Source organism: Podarcis erhardii (assembly GCF_964252035.2).
Source record: "Podarcis erhardii genome assembly, chromosome: 2".
NCBI classification, from domain to species: domain Eukaryota; kingdom Metazoa; phylum Chordata; class Lepidosauria; order Squamata; family Lacertidae; genus Podarcis; species Podarcis erhardii.
Window position 1 is genome coordinate 113,737,137 of NC_138498.1, and position 14,056 is coordinate 113,751,192.

General features: G+C 46.5%; 2 protein-coding genes across 3 annotated transcripts in view; both read left to right on the plus strand.

Moving 5' to 3' along the window:
* The window catches only part of LOC309337240 (vespryn-like), a 411,113-nt gene that overhangs the window by 299,545 nt on the left and 97,512 nt on the right, over positions 1 to 14,056 (plus strand). The gene's annotated exons all lie outside the window — the stretch shown is intronic.
* On the plus strand, positions 2,610 to 8,800 carry NFKBIL1 (NFKB inhibitor like 1). Of its 2 annotated transcripts, none has more exons than XM_081853749.1 (5): positions 2,610 to 2,945; positions 5,062 to 5,370; positions 6,908 to 7,032; positions 7,116 to 7,233; positions 8,208 to 8,800. In XM_081853749.1, the coding sequence occupies exons 2-5, from the start codon at positions 5,082 to 5,084 to the stop codon at positions 8,747 to 8,749; spliced, it is 1,074 nt and encodes a 357-aa protein (XP_081709875.1). In that variant the 5' UTR covers positions 2,610 to 2,945; positions 5,062 to 5,081; the 3' UTR covers positions 8,750 to 8,800. The 2 variants fall into 2 exon arrangements, with proteins under 2 accessions (XP_081709875.1, XP_081709876.1); XM_081853750.1 differs by having other exon boundaries at positions 2,814 to 2,945; positions 6,908 to 7,020.

Here is a 14,056-nt window from a genome sequence, read left to right on the forward strand (position 1 = left end):
GCGAGAAGTGAGGATATAGGAAACCAGGCAGAGGGCCTTCTCAGTAGTGGTGCCCGCCCTGTGGAACGCCCTCCATCAGATGTCAAGGAAATAAACAAGTACCTGACTTTTAGAAAACATCTGAAGGCAGCCCTGTTTGGGGAAGTTTTTAATGTTTGATGTTTTATCTTGTTTTTAATATTCTGTTGGGAGCCATGCAGAGTGGCTGGGGAAACCCAGCCAGATGGGCAGGGTATCAATAATAAATTATTATTTATTATTATTATTAAAACGCAACATTAAAAGTGGTTTAAAACAACAACTTGGTCACACCTCAGGTGGCAAAGGCCAGAGTAAAGAGGTGTGTGTTCATCATTAGCTGAAAGCTAGAGTGAAAGAAAGGCATGCCACAACTTAGGGGCTGCCACAGAGAAGGCCTTTCCTTGGGCCACAGCCACCCTGAGCTGAGCGTAGCAGAACTACCAAGAGGGCCCTCTCTGACAATATGAACACTGGCAGGGTTTGTAGGGAAGAAGGCAGTCAAGTCTGAGAAAACCTCACCATTGTCTTTTCCGAAAACCAAGCAATGCCTTTAGACTCCCTTAGCGGACTTGCCTCTGAGATGCGACACCTTTCAAATATGTAATGCATTTGTTAAGCTGTGGACCAGAGTCTACTTCCTCAGATGTGTAGATGTTATCCTGAGTTGCCAGATATATTATAATTATATGAATAGGCCTAGAGAGAGAAAATGTGAGCAGTGAAGTCAGAGGGATATGAAATCCAGACTCTGAAAATTGCATAGAAGTAAATAATGGAAACTATATGCCTAGCAGTGTTGACAACACTGGGCCACAGTTTCCCCATCCCTGACATAAATGTCAGAACCATTTTTCAACCTCCTGTCATCTCTGGCCTTAGATCCCATTGTGCAAATCTGGAACCAACACCGCAGGTTTGTTTTGCACTGGGGAAAGATGGCCTTCAGTTTCTCGACTTTGCTTTCTCTTCGAAGCAGTGTGGACCCAAACAGTGAGCTGTTCTCCTGCCTGAATCTTGCCTTGAATCAACTGAGCCTAGAGCCCCGGTACATAAGAAACAACGCCCGGCTTACCATTGCTGTTGACCACAAGCTGTTAGAGTGGATTTTTGGGAGGGGTGACTGTGAGATCACTGTCTTCTACATCCAAGGCAAAGCCCAATATCATGTCTTTGTGGCTACATGGGAGCAGTACCTAGCCTGCGTCTGCTCCCAGCCCCTGAGCCTGGGGAGTCTTCTTACCACCCGTAGCAAGCTGCGGTGCTGGAGTTCATCTAAGAAGGCCCCATCCTTGGCTTGCTTTGACAAAGCAGTGGAGTGTTTTGCTATGGAGCCTAGCTTCATCAAGGAAGATGCCCAGATGCTGGTGGAATGTGATGGATGGGCAGTGGCCAAGGTCTCAGTGAGATCTGTGTCTTCTCAAAGGATGGCGTGGCTGGCTATAACATCAATGAGAAGAGTGAGACGTTGTTCCTAGAGCGTCTCCAAGCAGGGATTGTCCAGCTGAACTTGGAGAACTTAAGGAAGGCAAGGGATGTGATGGAGTCAGCAGGGGGCAAGGAGTGTTTTGGCATAGCTTTGTCCAAGTTACAGCAGGAGCACTGGTGTGTCCAGAACAATGTCAAGATGGTGGTTATTATGGGCAGCGAAGAAAGGGTCGTGTTGAGCTCTGGGAAAGGAGAGAACCAGATTGCGGTGACCATTTCTGAAAAAGGGATCTGCTATGAAGTGTCTACAAGGGGGTGGTGGGAGCTGGTAGCCAGGATGCTGAAAAAGATTCCCTGAAGCCTGCCCTGTGGAACACCCTCCCACCAGATGTCAAGGAAATACAACAACTACAGTGGTACCCCGGGTTACATACGCTTCAGGTTACATACGCTTCAGGTTACAGGCTCTGTTAACCCAGAAATAGTGCTTCAGGTTAAGAACTTTGCTTCAGGATGAGAACAGAAATCGTGATCCGGTGGCGTGGCGGCAGCAGGAGGCCCCATTAGCTAAAGTGGTGCTTCAGGTTAAGAACAGTTTCAGGTTAAGAACGGATCTCCGGAACAAATTAAGTACTAAACCCAAGGTACCACTGTACAGTGTACGCTCGGGTTGTGAACGTGATCCATGCAGGATGCACGTTCGCAACCCACAGCAGCGCGTCTGTGCTCTGGCAGGTCGCGATTTAGCGCTTCTGTGCGTGTGCGACCCCCAAAACCCGGAAGTAACCCGTTCGTACCTCCAGGTTTCGAAAAAACGCAACCTGAAGTGTCTGTAACCCGAGGTATGACTGTATCTGACTTTTAGAAGACATCTGAAGGCAGCCCTGTTTAGGGAAGTTTTTAATGTTTGATGTTTTAGAGTGTTTTTAGTGTTCTCTTGGGAGCTGCCCAGTGGCTGGGGAAACCCAGCCAGATGGGTGGGGTATAAATAATAAAATAATTATTATTTATTAATTTTGTCTCCCGCAAAAGATGTCAACAACAGAAATATTACTACTCCTAATACTAATGATAAATAATAGAGGTAAATATGAGCTACAATTATCACACTAGTCCTCCCAGCAGCCTTGCCTGTCTGGCGCCCGCCAGATGTTTTGAACTACAACTCTCATCAGCCCCGGGCTGCCTCAAATGAACTGGAAAGTAGAGGAGACGACTCCATAGTACAGTGAGAAACCTATCAACAAGCTATATGGGACTGTTCCGGAGGGCTAATTACTTTCTGGTCCTACCTCGCGGTTTCCTAGCCGGACTCCAATAAGCTGAGCACCAAGTATTGGCACGCGCGCGCGGACCACTTCGCTTTGGGCGGCTTCCTGAAGCCACATCCGCCCTCATCGGTGCGTGCCCTTTCTTCCTCCCCTTCCGCCATGGATCAACGCAGACTGGGAGGAATCCGTTCGCTCGCGAAACCTTGCAGTTGTCGGAGGGGGGTTTAGGTAATTATGATTGGGGAGGAGCGGGTCTCGCGTGAAGACAGGTTGCTGGGGGGAAATCACGGAATGGTAGAGTTGGAAGGGGGCACCCTAGGATCATCTAGTCCAACCCGCGCAAGGCAGGACTCTCAGCTAGATCATGGCCATCCAACCTCTGCTTAAAAACCCTCAAGGAAAGGACAGTGAGGTGGGGAGAGGGGCTGTTGCCCTTAGGTCCTGACTGTGGGCTTCTCCCCATGGGGACATTTTGCTGGACGCTGGAATAGATGGGCCTGATCCTGCAGGGCTCTTAAAGGTAAAGGGACCCCTGACCCTTAGGTCCAGTCGCGGACAACTCTGGGGTTGCGGCTCTCATCTCGCTTTATTGGCCGAGAGAGCCAGCGTTTGTCCGCAGACAGCTTCCGGGTCATGTGGCCAGCATGACTAAGCCGCTTCTGGCGAAACCAGAGCAGCGCATGGAAACGCCGTTTACCTTCCCGCCGGAGCGGTACCTATTTATCTACTTGCGCTTTTACGTGCTTTTGAACTGCTAGGTGGGCAGGAGCTGGGACCAAGCAATGGGAGCTCACCCCGTCGCAGGGATTCGAACTGCTGACCTTCTGATCGGCAAGTCCTAGGTTCTGTGGTTTAACCCACAGTGCCACCCGCATCCCTGCAGGGCTCTTAAAGGTAAAGGGACCCCTGACCATTAGGTCCAGTCGTGGCCGACTCTAGGGTTGCGGTGCTCATCTCACTTTATTTTTACTGTATTTTTGGTTTCTATGGAAGCCGCCCAGAGTGGCTGGGGAGGCCCAGCCAGATGGGCGGGGTATAAATAATAAATTATTATTATTATTATTATTATTATTATTATTAGCCAAGGAAGCTGGCGTACAGCTTCCGGGTCATGTGGCCACATGACTAAGCCGCTTCTGGCGAACCAGAGCAGTGTATGGAAACGCCGTTTACCTTCCCACCGGAGCAGTACCTATTTATCTAATTGCACTTTGACGTGCTTTCGAACTGCTAGGTTGGCAGGAGCAGGGACCGAACAACGGGAGCTCACCCCGTCGCGGGGATTTGAACCGCCGACCTTCTGATCGGCAAGTCCTAGGCTCTGTGGTTTAACCCACAGCGCCCCCCACGTCCCTGCAGGGCTGTTACTCAGCTATAAAAATATCCCCCACCACCAGTGGGTAATGTCTGCCTCTCTATAAGCCACCCAGCTTTCCCAAAGGAGTGAAAGATTTCTGGATGCCAACAGAGGTCAGGCGTTGCGGAGACGTGAAGTGGCTACAGAAAAGCTATTTCTCTTCCCTAACACTCTGTGTGTGTTTGTGAGTGAGTGCGCTCACACATTAGGTAAATAGATAGTATGAGGTGTCAAACACAAGGAAAATGAGCTAGGTTTTTGGTATAAAACCCAGCATGGGGCACATGCCTCGCAGGAGAGCAATTTGATTTTTAAGGGAGGGGGGAATTTGAGAATGAGTTATTAACAGTGAATTTGTTTGCATTTTGCATTTCTTATGGTTCTAGGGGCCTCATATACAGCATATAAATATATATTGTGACATACTTTCATTTTTCATTTCATTTTTTTTTAATTTGTATACCGTCTTTCTATCTTACAATACTCAAGGCGGTTTACAAGCTGAAAAAACAAAAAATGTACAACTTACAACAATCTAATGCAATACAAAAATGTGATAATAAAACAAAACTTTAAAATAAGCAACCTACATCAAAAAGTAACATTCGACAATTATTAGAATAGTACAAAATAATAATATCAAGATATAAAAGTTAAACAGAAATCCACTCAACAGTTACAATAAATAATTTCTAAACTTCTAATTTCTAATGCACAAGCAATGTGGATGCCATGTTCTTTGGAAGCTTGTTTAGACCAAGTTAATGGCCTTTTCGGCTTCCTCCACATGTGTAGGAGTTCTTTTTTTTTTAATAATAAGAATTATATGTTATGGGGATGGTATCAAGATTTTAGAGACGCTTAGGTGGGGAATCACTGGTATAAAACAAAGGTCATACAGCTAAGCTGAGCAAAGCAGAGATGGAGGTGTGTGGTCAGAACCTAGGGGGAGGCCGCTGGGTACTGATCCTGCATCTCCCCCCACAGCGTCACGCCCTTTCCACCACATGCCTGCTCCCATGGCGTCAAGGTACCAGCGTCGCCTGTGGCGCTATGTCGATTCCGGCCGCCGCCGCAAACTGCGCAGGCTCCTGCAACACCACGGGGAAGCCTTGGACCTGGGTGAGGCGGCCGGGCGCAAGCTCCGAACGCCCCTTCATCGGTGTTGTGCCCGGCAAGACCACAAAACTGCCATCCTCTTGCTGAAGCATGGAGCGGACCCCTCCGTTCCGGACCAGCGTGGGGACACAGCTCTGCATGTGGCGGCCCGACAGGTGGCCCGCAAGGGAGGCACAGGTGAGGCACAGCCTTCGAGCATCTCCTTGGTCAGCTTATGGACATGCTAAGTCCTTTGCACATGGGGCTCTGTGGTTGTCTGCTGTGGGTGGAGGAGATGGAATATGGAAGGATGGAGGTGGAAGGGATCTGTATGGTTTTCCGAGCTAGCTCTCTAACAGGGCAGGAAATCTACTGCCACAGCATCCCTGATTGGTTGGATAATAGTGTCCCTAATAGGTAGGACTACAGCGTCCTTGGCAGTCTGTAAAATATTAATCAGCCTTATAAAACACTTAAAAGGTAAAGGGACCCCTGACCATTAGGTCCAGTCGCGGATGACTCTTGGGGTTGCAGTGCTCATCTCGCTTTACTGGCCGAGGGACGCCGGCGTACAGCTTCCGGGTCATGTGGCCAGCATGACTAAGCCGCTTCTGGCGAACCAGAGCAGCGTATGGAAACGCCGTTTACCTTCCCGCCGGAGTGGTACCTATTTATCTACTTGCACTTTGACGTGCTTTTGAACTGCTAGGTTGGCAGGAGCAGGGACCGAGGAAAGGGAGCTCACCCCGTCGTGGGGTTTCGAACCGCCAACCTTCTGATCGGCACGTCTTAGGCTCTGTGGTTTAACCCACAGCGCCACGCGCGTCCCTTTTATAACACTTAAGAACGGTTTAAAACACACACACACACACACACAATAAGCAACACCCACCCAAGTTAAAACCTTGCTGTGAGGATAAAATGGGGAGGAGAACAGTGTATCCCACCTTGAGCTATTTGTGGATGGGTGGGCTATAAAATTTATGTATTTATTTATTTATCTATATATACATGGGTGTAGCCAAAGGGGGGGGGGCAGGGAGAGGCAGCTGCCCCCAAATCAATGAAAATACATAGCTAACTAAGGTCTCCCCTCACAAAAGGCCTGCCCCCCCACAAAAATCCTGGCTACACCTATGTACAGTGGTACCTTTGGATGCGAACAGGGCTCCTGAAGCGAACGCAACCCGCGTCTGTGTGTGCGCAGGTCTCTGCTTCCGCGCATGTGCGTGACATCATTTTGAGCGCATGTGCAAGCGGCGAAACCCAGCAGTAACGCGTTCCGTTACTTCTGGGTCGCCGCAGAGTGCAACCTGAAAACGCTCAACCTGAAGCATACTTAACCTGAGGTATGACTGTACAGTGGTACCTCGGGTTAAGTACTTAATTCGTTTTGGAGGTCTGTACTTAACCTGAAACTGTTCTTAACCTGAAGCACCACTTTAGCTAATGGGGCCTCCTGCTGCTACCGCGCCGCCGGAGCCCGATTTCTGTTCTTATCCTGAAGCAAAGTTCTTAACCTGAAGCACTATTTCTGGGTTAGTGGAGTGTGTAACCTGAAGCGTATGTAACCCGAGGTACCACTGTATATATAAAAAGGCTTGGATTTCCTGTCAGCAGCACATATTGCAGCCATTAGAGGGCACTGGAGAGAGGGTTTGCCTGCTGCTGTTAGTTCGGTTGCCATTCATTAATCTCATTTTTTTGGGTTTTTTTGTTCTTCCCCTTCCCCCAGTCTACGAAGACCTGTTTTCGCCCTTGCGAAACCGTTGCCCCTCTGCAATGAGCATCAGGAACAGAGATGGGAAGACGCCAGGAGAACTCTTGAGGGAAGAGGAAGACAAATGGGTATCGGCGTCGGTCCGTGGGGGAAGGGTAAGGTTGGGTTTCAGGTGCTTGCTGACCAGACTGGATGCTGATACCTTCCATAACCTTTTTTGCAGTGCTCTCAGGAGGCGTCTGAGGAAGACAAGGCAGAGGGTGACGCAGAGAGGGAATGGCGCCGCAAACTCCTCGGCGAATGGGAGGACGAGTTTCAGGAGATGGGCTGGCAATACGAAGGTGAAGCTCAGCCTCGCAGAGTCAAAAGTTCTGTGAGAGCCAATGTAGTGGTTAGAGTGTTGAACTAGGCCCTGGCAGACCTGGGTTCAAATCTACCACCCCTCAGTTTAACTTACCCTGCAGAGCTGCTATAAGGATAAAATGGGGAGGGGGAGAGCCATATGCCTCCTTCAGCTGCTTGCAGGACAGGTGGGATATAGATTTTATTTTTTTATTATTATTATTTACACTAGGTTTGTCCTGCTTATTTTTTTAGTCCCAGAGCAAAGTAATAAAAATAAACATAGGCCTGAACAAAAATTCATCATCATCATCATCATCATAAACTTTATTGCACTAGACAAAGGCCATGGCATCATTCACAAAGGAAACAAAAAGAAAAACAACAATAACCATAGAAACCATTAATAGTAGGAGGAGGAGGAGGAGGAGGAGGAGTAATTTATTTTATTTATTCCCCCACCCTCCCCAGCCAGAGCTGGGGTTAGGGCGGTTAACACCAGTAAAATTACAGCAAAAACATAATAGGGAAAAAACCAATTTAAAATACAGCTTAAAATGCAATTTAAAATGCAGCCTCGTTTTAAAAGTACTCCATAGATCAAAACCATAAGGGGCGGGAAACATAAGGGTCAGACTGAGTCCAAACCAAAGGCCAGGCAGAACAGTTCTGTCTTGCAGGCCCTATCCACAAGAACAATTTAAAGGCTGTAGAATATTAATCAGCTTCAGCCAAAGTTGTGTTATGGTATCTTCCGACCACTTCCATAATTGCCATTTTGTCTGAGAATTGTCATCCTAGAAATTTAAACAAGTTCTCTTCCTCCTCCTTGGTTCACACAGCTGTTATGAGGAATCCGACGATGTGTCTGGCCAACTGCCGTCCGAGTGCCATGTTCAGCTGGGTGTATAACGGGTGAGACGATCCTTTAAGTTGTATTCTCAAATTCCTCTTCCCTTTTCGCCCTTCCCAGAGGATTTCTACACCGCTGGCCCAGACACGGAAACCTACGAGGACTGGGCCGACCGCATCGCTCGTGAATACAGGCAGAGGCGCAGCCGGGACAACGAACGCCTTCGCCAGAGGCCTAAAGCGGAACCGCAGAAACCTCCGCCTAAGTTGGGAAACCTCCGTGAGGAGGAATACCTGCTCTACCAAAAGCGGGCCCGAGCCAAGGAAAGGGAACTGAGGGAAGCCAAGAAGCTGCGCTACGAGGAAGGCTGCAGCCGGGTCTTCTCCGCCGACGGTTCGCGCCTTCTGAGATACGTGGACATTCCCTGGCCGTGCCCGGCTGGGACGCCGGAGGAGATGGCCGCCGTGGCGCTCCACGGTATGGAGCCCTCCGACCAAGCTGCTTACCGGCGCTTCCTGCGGCACCAGCAGGCCCTCTGGCACCCGGACAAATTTGCCCAACGCTGCAGTGCGCGCTTGGCAGAACAGGATCGCCGCCGGATATTGGACACTGTCACGGCGCTGTCCCAAGCGTTCAACCGGCTAGCAGAGGCTTGCAAATAACTCTCTCTCTCTCTGTGTCCTTGGCTGTCTGTGAATAAAGGGTGGTTTTTTTGCCTTTCTCAAGAGGATGGAATTGGGCTGGATTGTGTTGCGGGCAGAAAGGGCTCAAGATGTAAAATGAAGAGGTTTCTCTGCGAGTCTCTTGGGGGTCTTTCCAGAGAAGCACAGAGATAAGTGGCTCTGTCGGGCCTTTTCTGTCTTGAAAGGAACCCCCTTTGGAGACCAAAGCTAGTTAAGAATTTGTTTAAACCAGCCTTTGCCCACTTGGCAACCTCTGGATGTTTTGGAGTTGTAGTCCAGAACATCTGGAGGGCACCAGGTTGGCAAAGGCTGGTTTTCAATACATTTCCATGCCCTCTTTGTTCCTTTGCAGGGTTAATAGTGTCAGTTTATGGATTTGTCATAGCAAATACAACCCTACAAACTAAAAAAAAAATATGTTGAGAGCAACCAAAACAACAGTACAGAAACACACACACGTGTTCTGCTTGAGTGCGGCACTGGGAAATAATTCTAATTCAGACCCAGAAATGGCTGGAGAGAGCCAGGAAGTCCTTGTGACTCATGAGGAAACCCTTCCCGAAGCCTGAATAGAATGTCAGTGAGGGCGACGGAAGCCCCTAAGAGACCGGAGGCACAGCGGGGCCTTGTTTATGCTGCTCATCCTCTCCAGAGCTTCAATTCTAGTTATTGATATTTTAGGACACAGTATTTTGGGATGCGGGTGGCGCTGTGGGTTAAACCACAGAGCCCAAGACTTGCCAATCAGGAGGTCGGCGGTTCGAATCCCCGCGACAGGGTGAGCTCCTGCCAACCTAGCAGTTTGAAAGCATGTCAAAGTGCAAGTAGATAAATAGGTATGGCTCTGTCGGAAAGGTAAACAGCGTTTCCGTGCGCTGCTCTGGTTCACCAGAAGCAGCTTAGTCATGCTGGCCACATGACCCGGAAGCTGTACCCCGGCTACCTCAGCCAAAAAAGCGAGATGAGTGCCGCAACCCCAGAGTCAGTCACGACTGGACCTAATGGTCAGGGGTCCCTTTACCTTTACCTATTTTGGGTATGGATTGCAGAGAGAGAGAACAGCAGAGGAGGTGTTTAAAGGGGGTTTAGAGGGCACTCCCCACATTACGAGATTTCACTTAAGCGCACGTGGGCCCAGAACATAACCCCCTGCATAACTGGAGAATTGCCTTTATCACACTCACAGTTTTACCAGTCGCCATTGCATTTCCGTCCCAAAATGCTCACATTAGTGTTTAAAGCCCTAAGTGACTCGGGGCCCCAAATATATGAAAGGGTGCCTCCATCCATACAGACCATCTCAAGATAAGCAGAGGAGGGCCTCTTGGTAGTTTCGCCGCCTGCAGGAGTTCAGGGTGGGTAGGTGGCCCAGGACAGGGCCTTCTCTGTGGCAGCCCCCAAGCGGTGGAATTCCCTTCCCACAGAGGTGTGTCCAGCACCTTCATTATGCAGCATTCATTGCATGCTGGAAGACACATTTCCCTCCTGCCTTTCATAACTGAGAGGCTAGGGTTGCCATACATCTGTATTTTCCCGGAAATAAAGGTAAAAAGGTAAAAGACCCCCGGACGTTTAAGTGCAGTCAAAGGCGACTATGGGGTTGCGGCGCTCATCTCGCTTTTCAGGCTGAGGGAGCTGCCATTTGTCCACAGACAGCTTTCTGGGTCATGTGGCCACCATGACTAAACCGCTACTGGCACACAGAGGACCGTGACGAGCGCCAGAGCGCTTGGAAATGCTGTTTACCTTCCCGCCGCAGCAGTACCTATTTATCTACTTGCACTGGTGTGCTTTCGAACTGCTAGGTTGGCAGGAGCTGGGACAGAGCAAAGGAAGCTCACCCGATCGCGGGGATTCGAACCGTAGACCTTCCGATCAGCAACCCCAAGAAGCTCTCTGGTATAGACCACAGCGCCACCCGCATCCCTTTTCCTGGAAATAGCCTGGATTTGGTCATCTAAAACGGTGTCCAGGCGGAAAATCGCTGAAATGTCCGAGAAAATATGGGCTTATGGTAACCCATGTCGGCAGCGTTGAATTTGGTGAAATTCATTAAAAATAGATTTTACAAAAACAACTATGCCAAGAAAGGTGTCTGGATCTTCACTTTTTTGATACGGCAACCCTATAAGAGGCATATTTTTATTTTATTTTTTATTAGTTTTCCAAATTTTAACAAATCCATCCAAATTATTTAAATTTAATACATTTCCCAATCCCGTTACAAACATATCTTCGTTACATTCCTGATGTTACCGCTTCATTCTTCTTTAATTATATTTTTAGAACCCACTCTAATCTTTTGACCGTAATTAACTTATGGTCTGTGTGTGTGGTTTGGGAGCTGCACGGTCAGGGAAAAAACAATGCTGTCCAGGGTTGTAAAGACTTCAGAGAGAATAATTGGGTGCACTCTTCCCACCTTGGATCAAATCTATGCTGCAGAGATAGCGCAGGATAGTGCGCACCCCGGAAATGATCTCTTTCAGCTTCTGCCTTCTGGAAGAAGGTACAGTGGTACCTCGGGTTACATACGCTTCAGGTTACAGACTGCTAACCCAGAAATATTACCTCAGGTTAAGAACTTTGCCTCAGGATGAGAACAGAAAGCCTTTGACAATATTTGCTGGAGCTTTATGAAGAAGAATCTCCAAGGGATGGGGGTAGGCCAAGGTTTTGAAAACGGTATAGGTGCAATATACTCTAAACAAAAAGCAAAGTTAATTGTAAACAATGTGGTAACAGAAGAAATACCTATAGAAAAAGGTACACGACAGGGATGCCCAATATCCCCTTTACTTTTTATATCAGTCCTGGAGGTTTTGTTAAATATGATTAGAGGGGACCAGTTGGTTAAAGGAGTTCAGGTCGGAGCCAGACATTACAAATTAAGGGCATTTGCAGATGACCTAGTATTGACCTTGCAACAGCCAGACACTAGTACTAAAAGAGTATTAGAATTAATTGAGATATTTGGTCAAGTAGCAGGATTTAAATTGAACAAATAGAAAACGAAAGTGTTGGAAAAAAACTTAACAATGGATGAAAGGGAGAGATTCCAGAGTGAAACAGGTCTGGCAATAACAAAAAAAGTGAAGTACCTGGGGGTAAACTTAACATCTAAGAATGTGAACTTATTTAAGGATAATTATGAAAAATGTTGGACGGAAGTAAAGAAAGATCTAGAAATATGGTCAAGGTTGAGGCTTTCCTTCTTAGGCCGAATTGCTGTTATCAAGATGAATGTATTGCCTAGAATGTTATTCTTATTTCAGACATTGCAGATTTTGGACAAGATGGACTGTTTCAAGAAGTGGCAGAAAGATATATCTAAATTTGTCTGGCAGGGCAAAAAGCCCAGAATAAAATTTAAGATTTTAACTGACGCAAAAGATAGAGGGGGGTTTGCCCTGCCGGACTTAAGACTCTACTATGAATCGGCAGCTTTTTGCTGGTTGAAACATTGGCTGCTTCTTGAAAACACAGACATTTTGGACTTGGAAGGGTATGATAATAACTTCGGTTGGCATGCATATTTATGGTATGACAAGGTAAAAGTCCACAAGGGCTTTAAAAATCATATTGTTAGGAAAGCATTGTACAATGTTTGGATACAGTATAAAGATCTACTGGAAAGTAAAACTCCCAGGTGGTTGTCACCAATGGAAGCTAAGGAGGTGAAAAAACTTAATATGGAGTCTAAATGGCCAAAATATTATGAAATTTTAGAATATGACGGTGAAAAGGTCAAATTACAGAGTTATGAGAAATTAAAGTCCAAAGTACGAGATTGGTTGCATTATCATCAGATAAATGAGAAATTTAAACAGGACAGGGAAATAGGATTTCAGAAGGAGAGGTCAAAGTTGAAACAGAATTGTTAGAACCCAATACTAAGAATTTGTCAAGAATGTATAATTTGCTGTTGAAATGGAATACACAGGATGAAACGGTGAAATCAGCTATGATTAAATGGGCACAAGATATTGGTCATGATATTATGTTTGCTGACTGGGAACAGTTATGAACCACTGGTGTTAAATTTACGGCATGTAATGCCCTAAAAGAGAACATTATGAAAATGATCTACAGGTGGTACATGACCCCAGTCAAACTTGCAAAGATTTACCATTTGCCCAATAACAAATGTTGGAAATGTAATGAGACTGAAGGTACTTTCTACCACCTTTGGTGGACCTGCCCGAGGATTAAAGCTTTTTGGGAAATGATCTATAATGAAATTAAGAAAGTCCTCAAGTGGACTTTTCCTAAGAAACCTGAAGCTTTTCTCCTGGGCATGGTTGGCCAGCTGGTAGTGAAGAAGGATAGGACGTTTTTTATGTATGCTACTACAGCAGCAAGAATTCTTTTGGCAAAGTATTGGAAGACGCAAGAACTACCTACTCTGGAAGAATGGCAGACAAAGGTGATTGACTTTATGGGATTGGCAGAGATGACCGGCAGAATCCGTGACCAGGGGAAGGAGACGGTGGAAGAAGATTGGAAGAAATTTAAAATATACCTTAAAAATTGTTGTAAAGTTGAGGAGTGTTAAGATGTCAAGGACTAAGAAACAGAGAATTACAGCTGTAACTAATAAGTTAAAAAGAACTTAATGAAGGGAACTAAAAATTTAACTGACCGGAGGGTTGCTAAAGAAATGTGAAATAAGGATGCAGCGAAAGGGAGGTATGGGGAAGTCCGGGGAAAGAAGGTATAGAAAATAAGAGTATGAATTTATACTTGTTTAAATGTTTGTATGTTTTTTTGTTGTTGTTTTTTTCTTTGTCTTGTGTGTTGTTTGTGTTTAATTATGTGTTTGGAAAATGAAAATGAATAAAAATTTATTATAAAAAAAAAAAGAACTTAACCTCAGGATGAGAACAGAAATCGTGCTCCAGCAGTGGGAGGCCCCATTAGCTGAAGTGGTGCTTCAGGTTAAGAACGGTTTCAGGTTAAGAACGGACCTCCGGAACGAATTAAGTTCTTAACCCGAGGTACCACTGTACAGGGTTATAAAGACTAGGACTAGCCGTTTTGGATAAAAACAGTTTTTATCCAAATGCGATTTTGCTTTTAAATGCAGTGCAAGGTAGTCTCTATGGGAGTATATTGTATTTAATTATGGGGTATCAGAGTTTTTAGAGGGTTAACCAGGCTGGGATAGCTGGGATAGCAGGCTTGTTGGGTTTTGAATGTCTAATGTAGATTTTTTTCAATTTCATTGTTCTGTATGGGACAATGACAATAAAGATAATCGTAATGTGCAGCTTGACATCTTTCAGA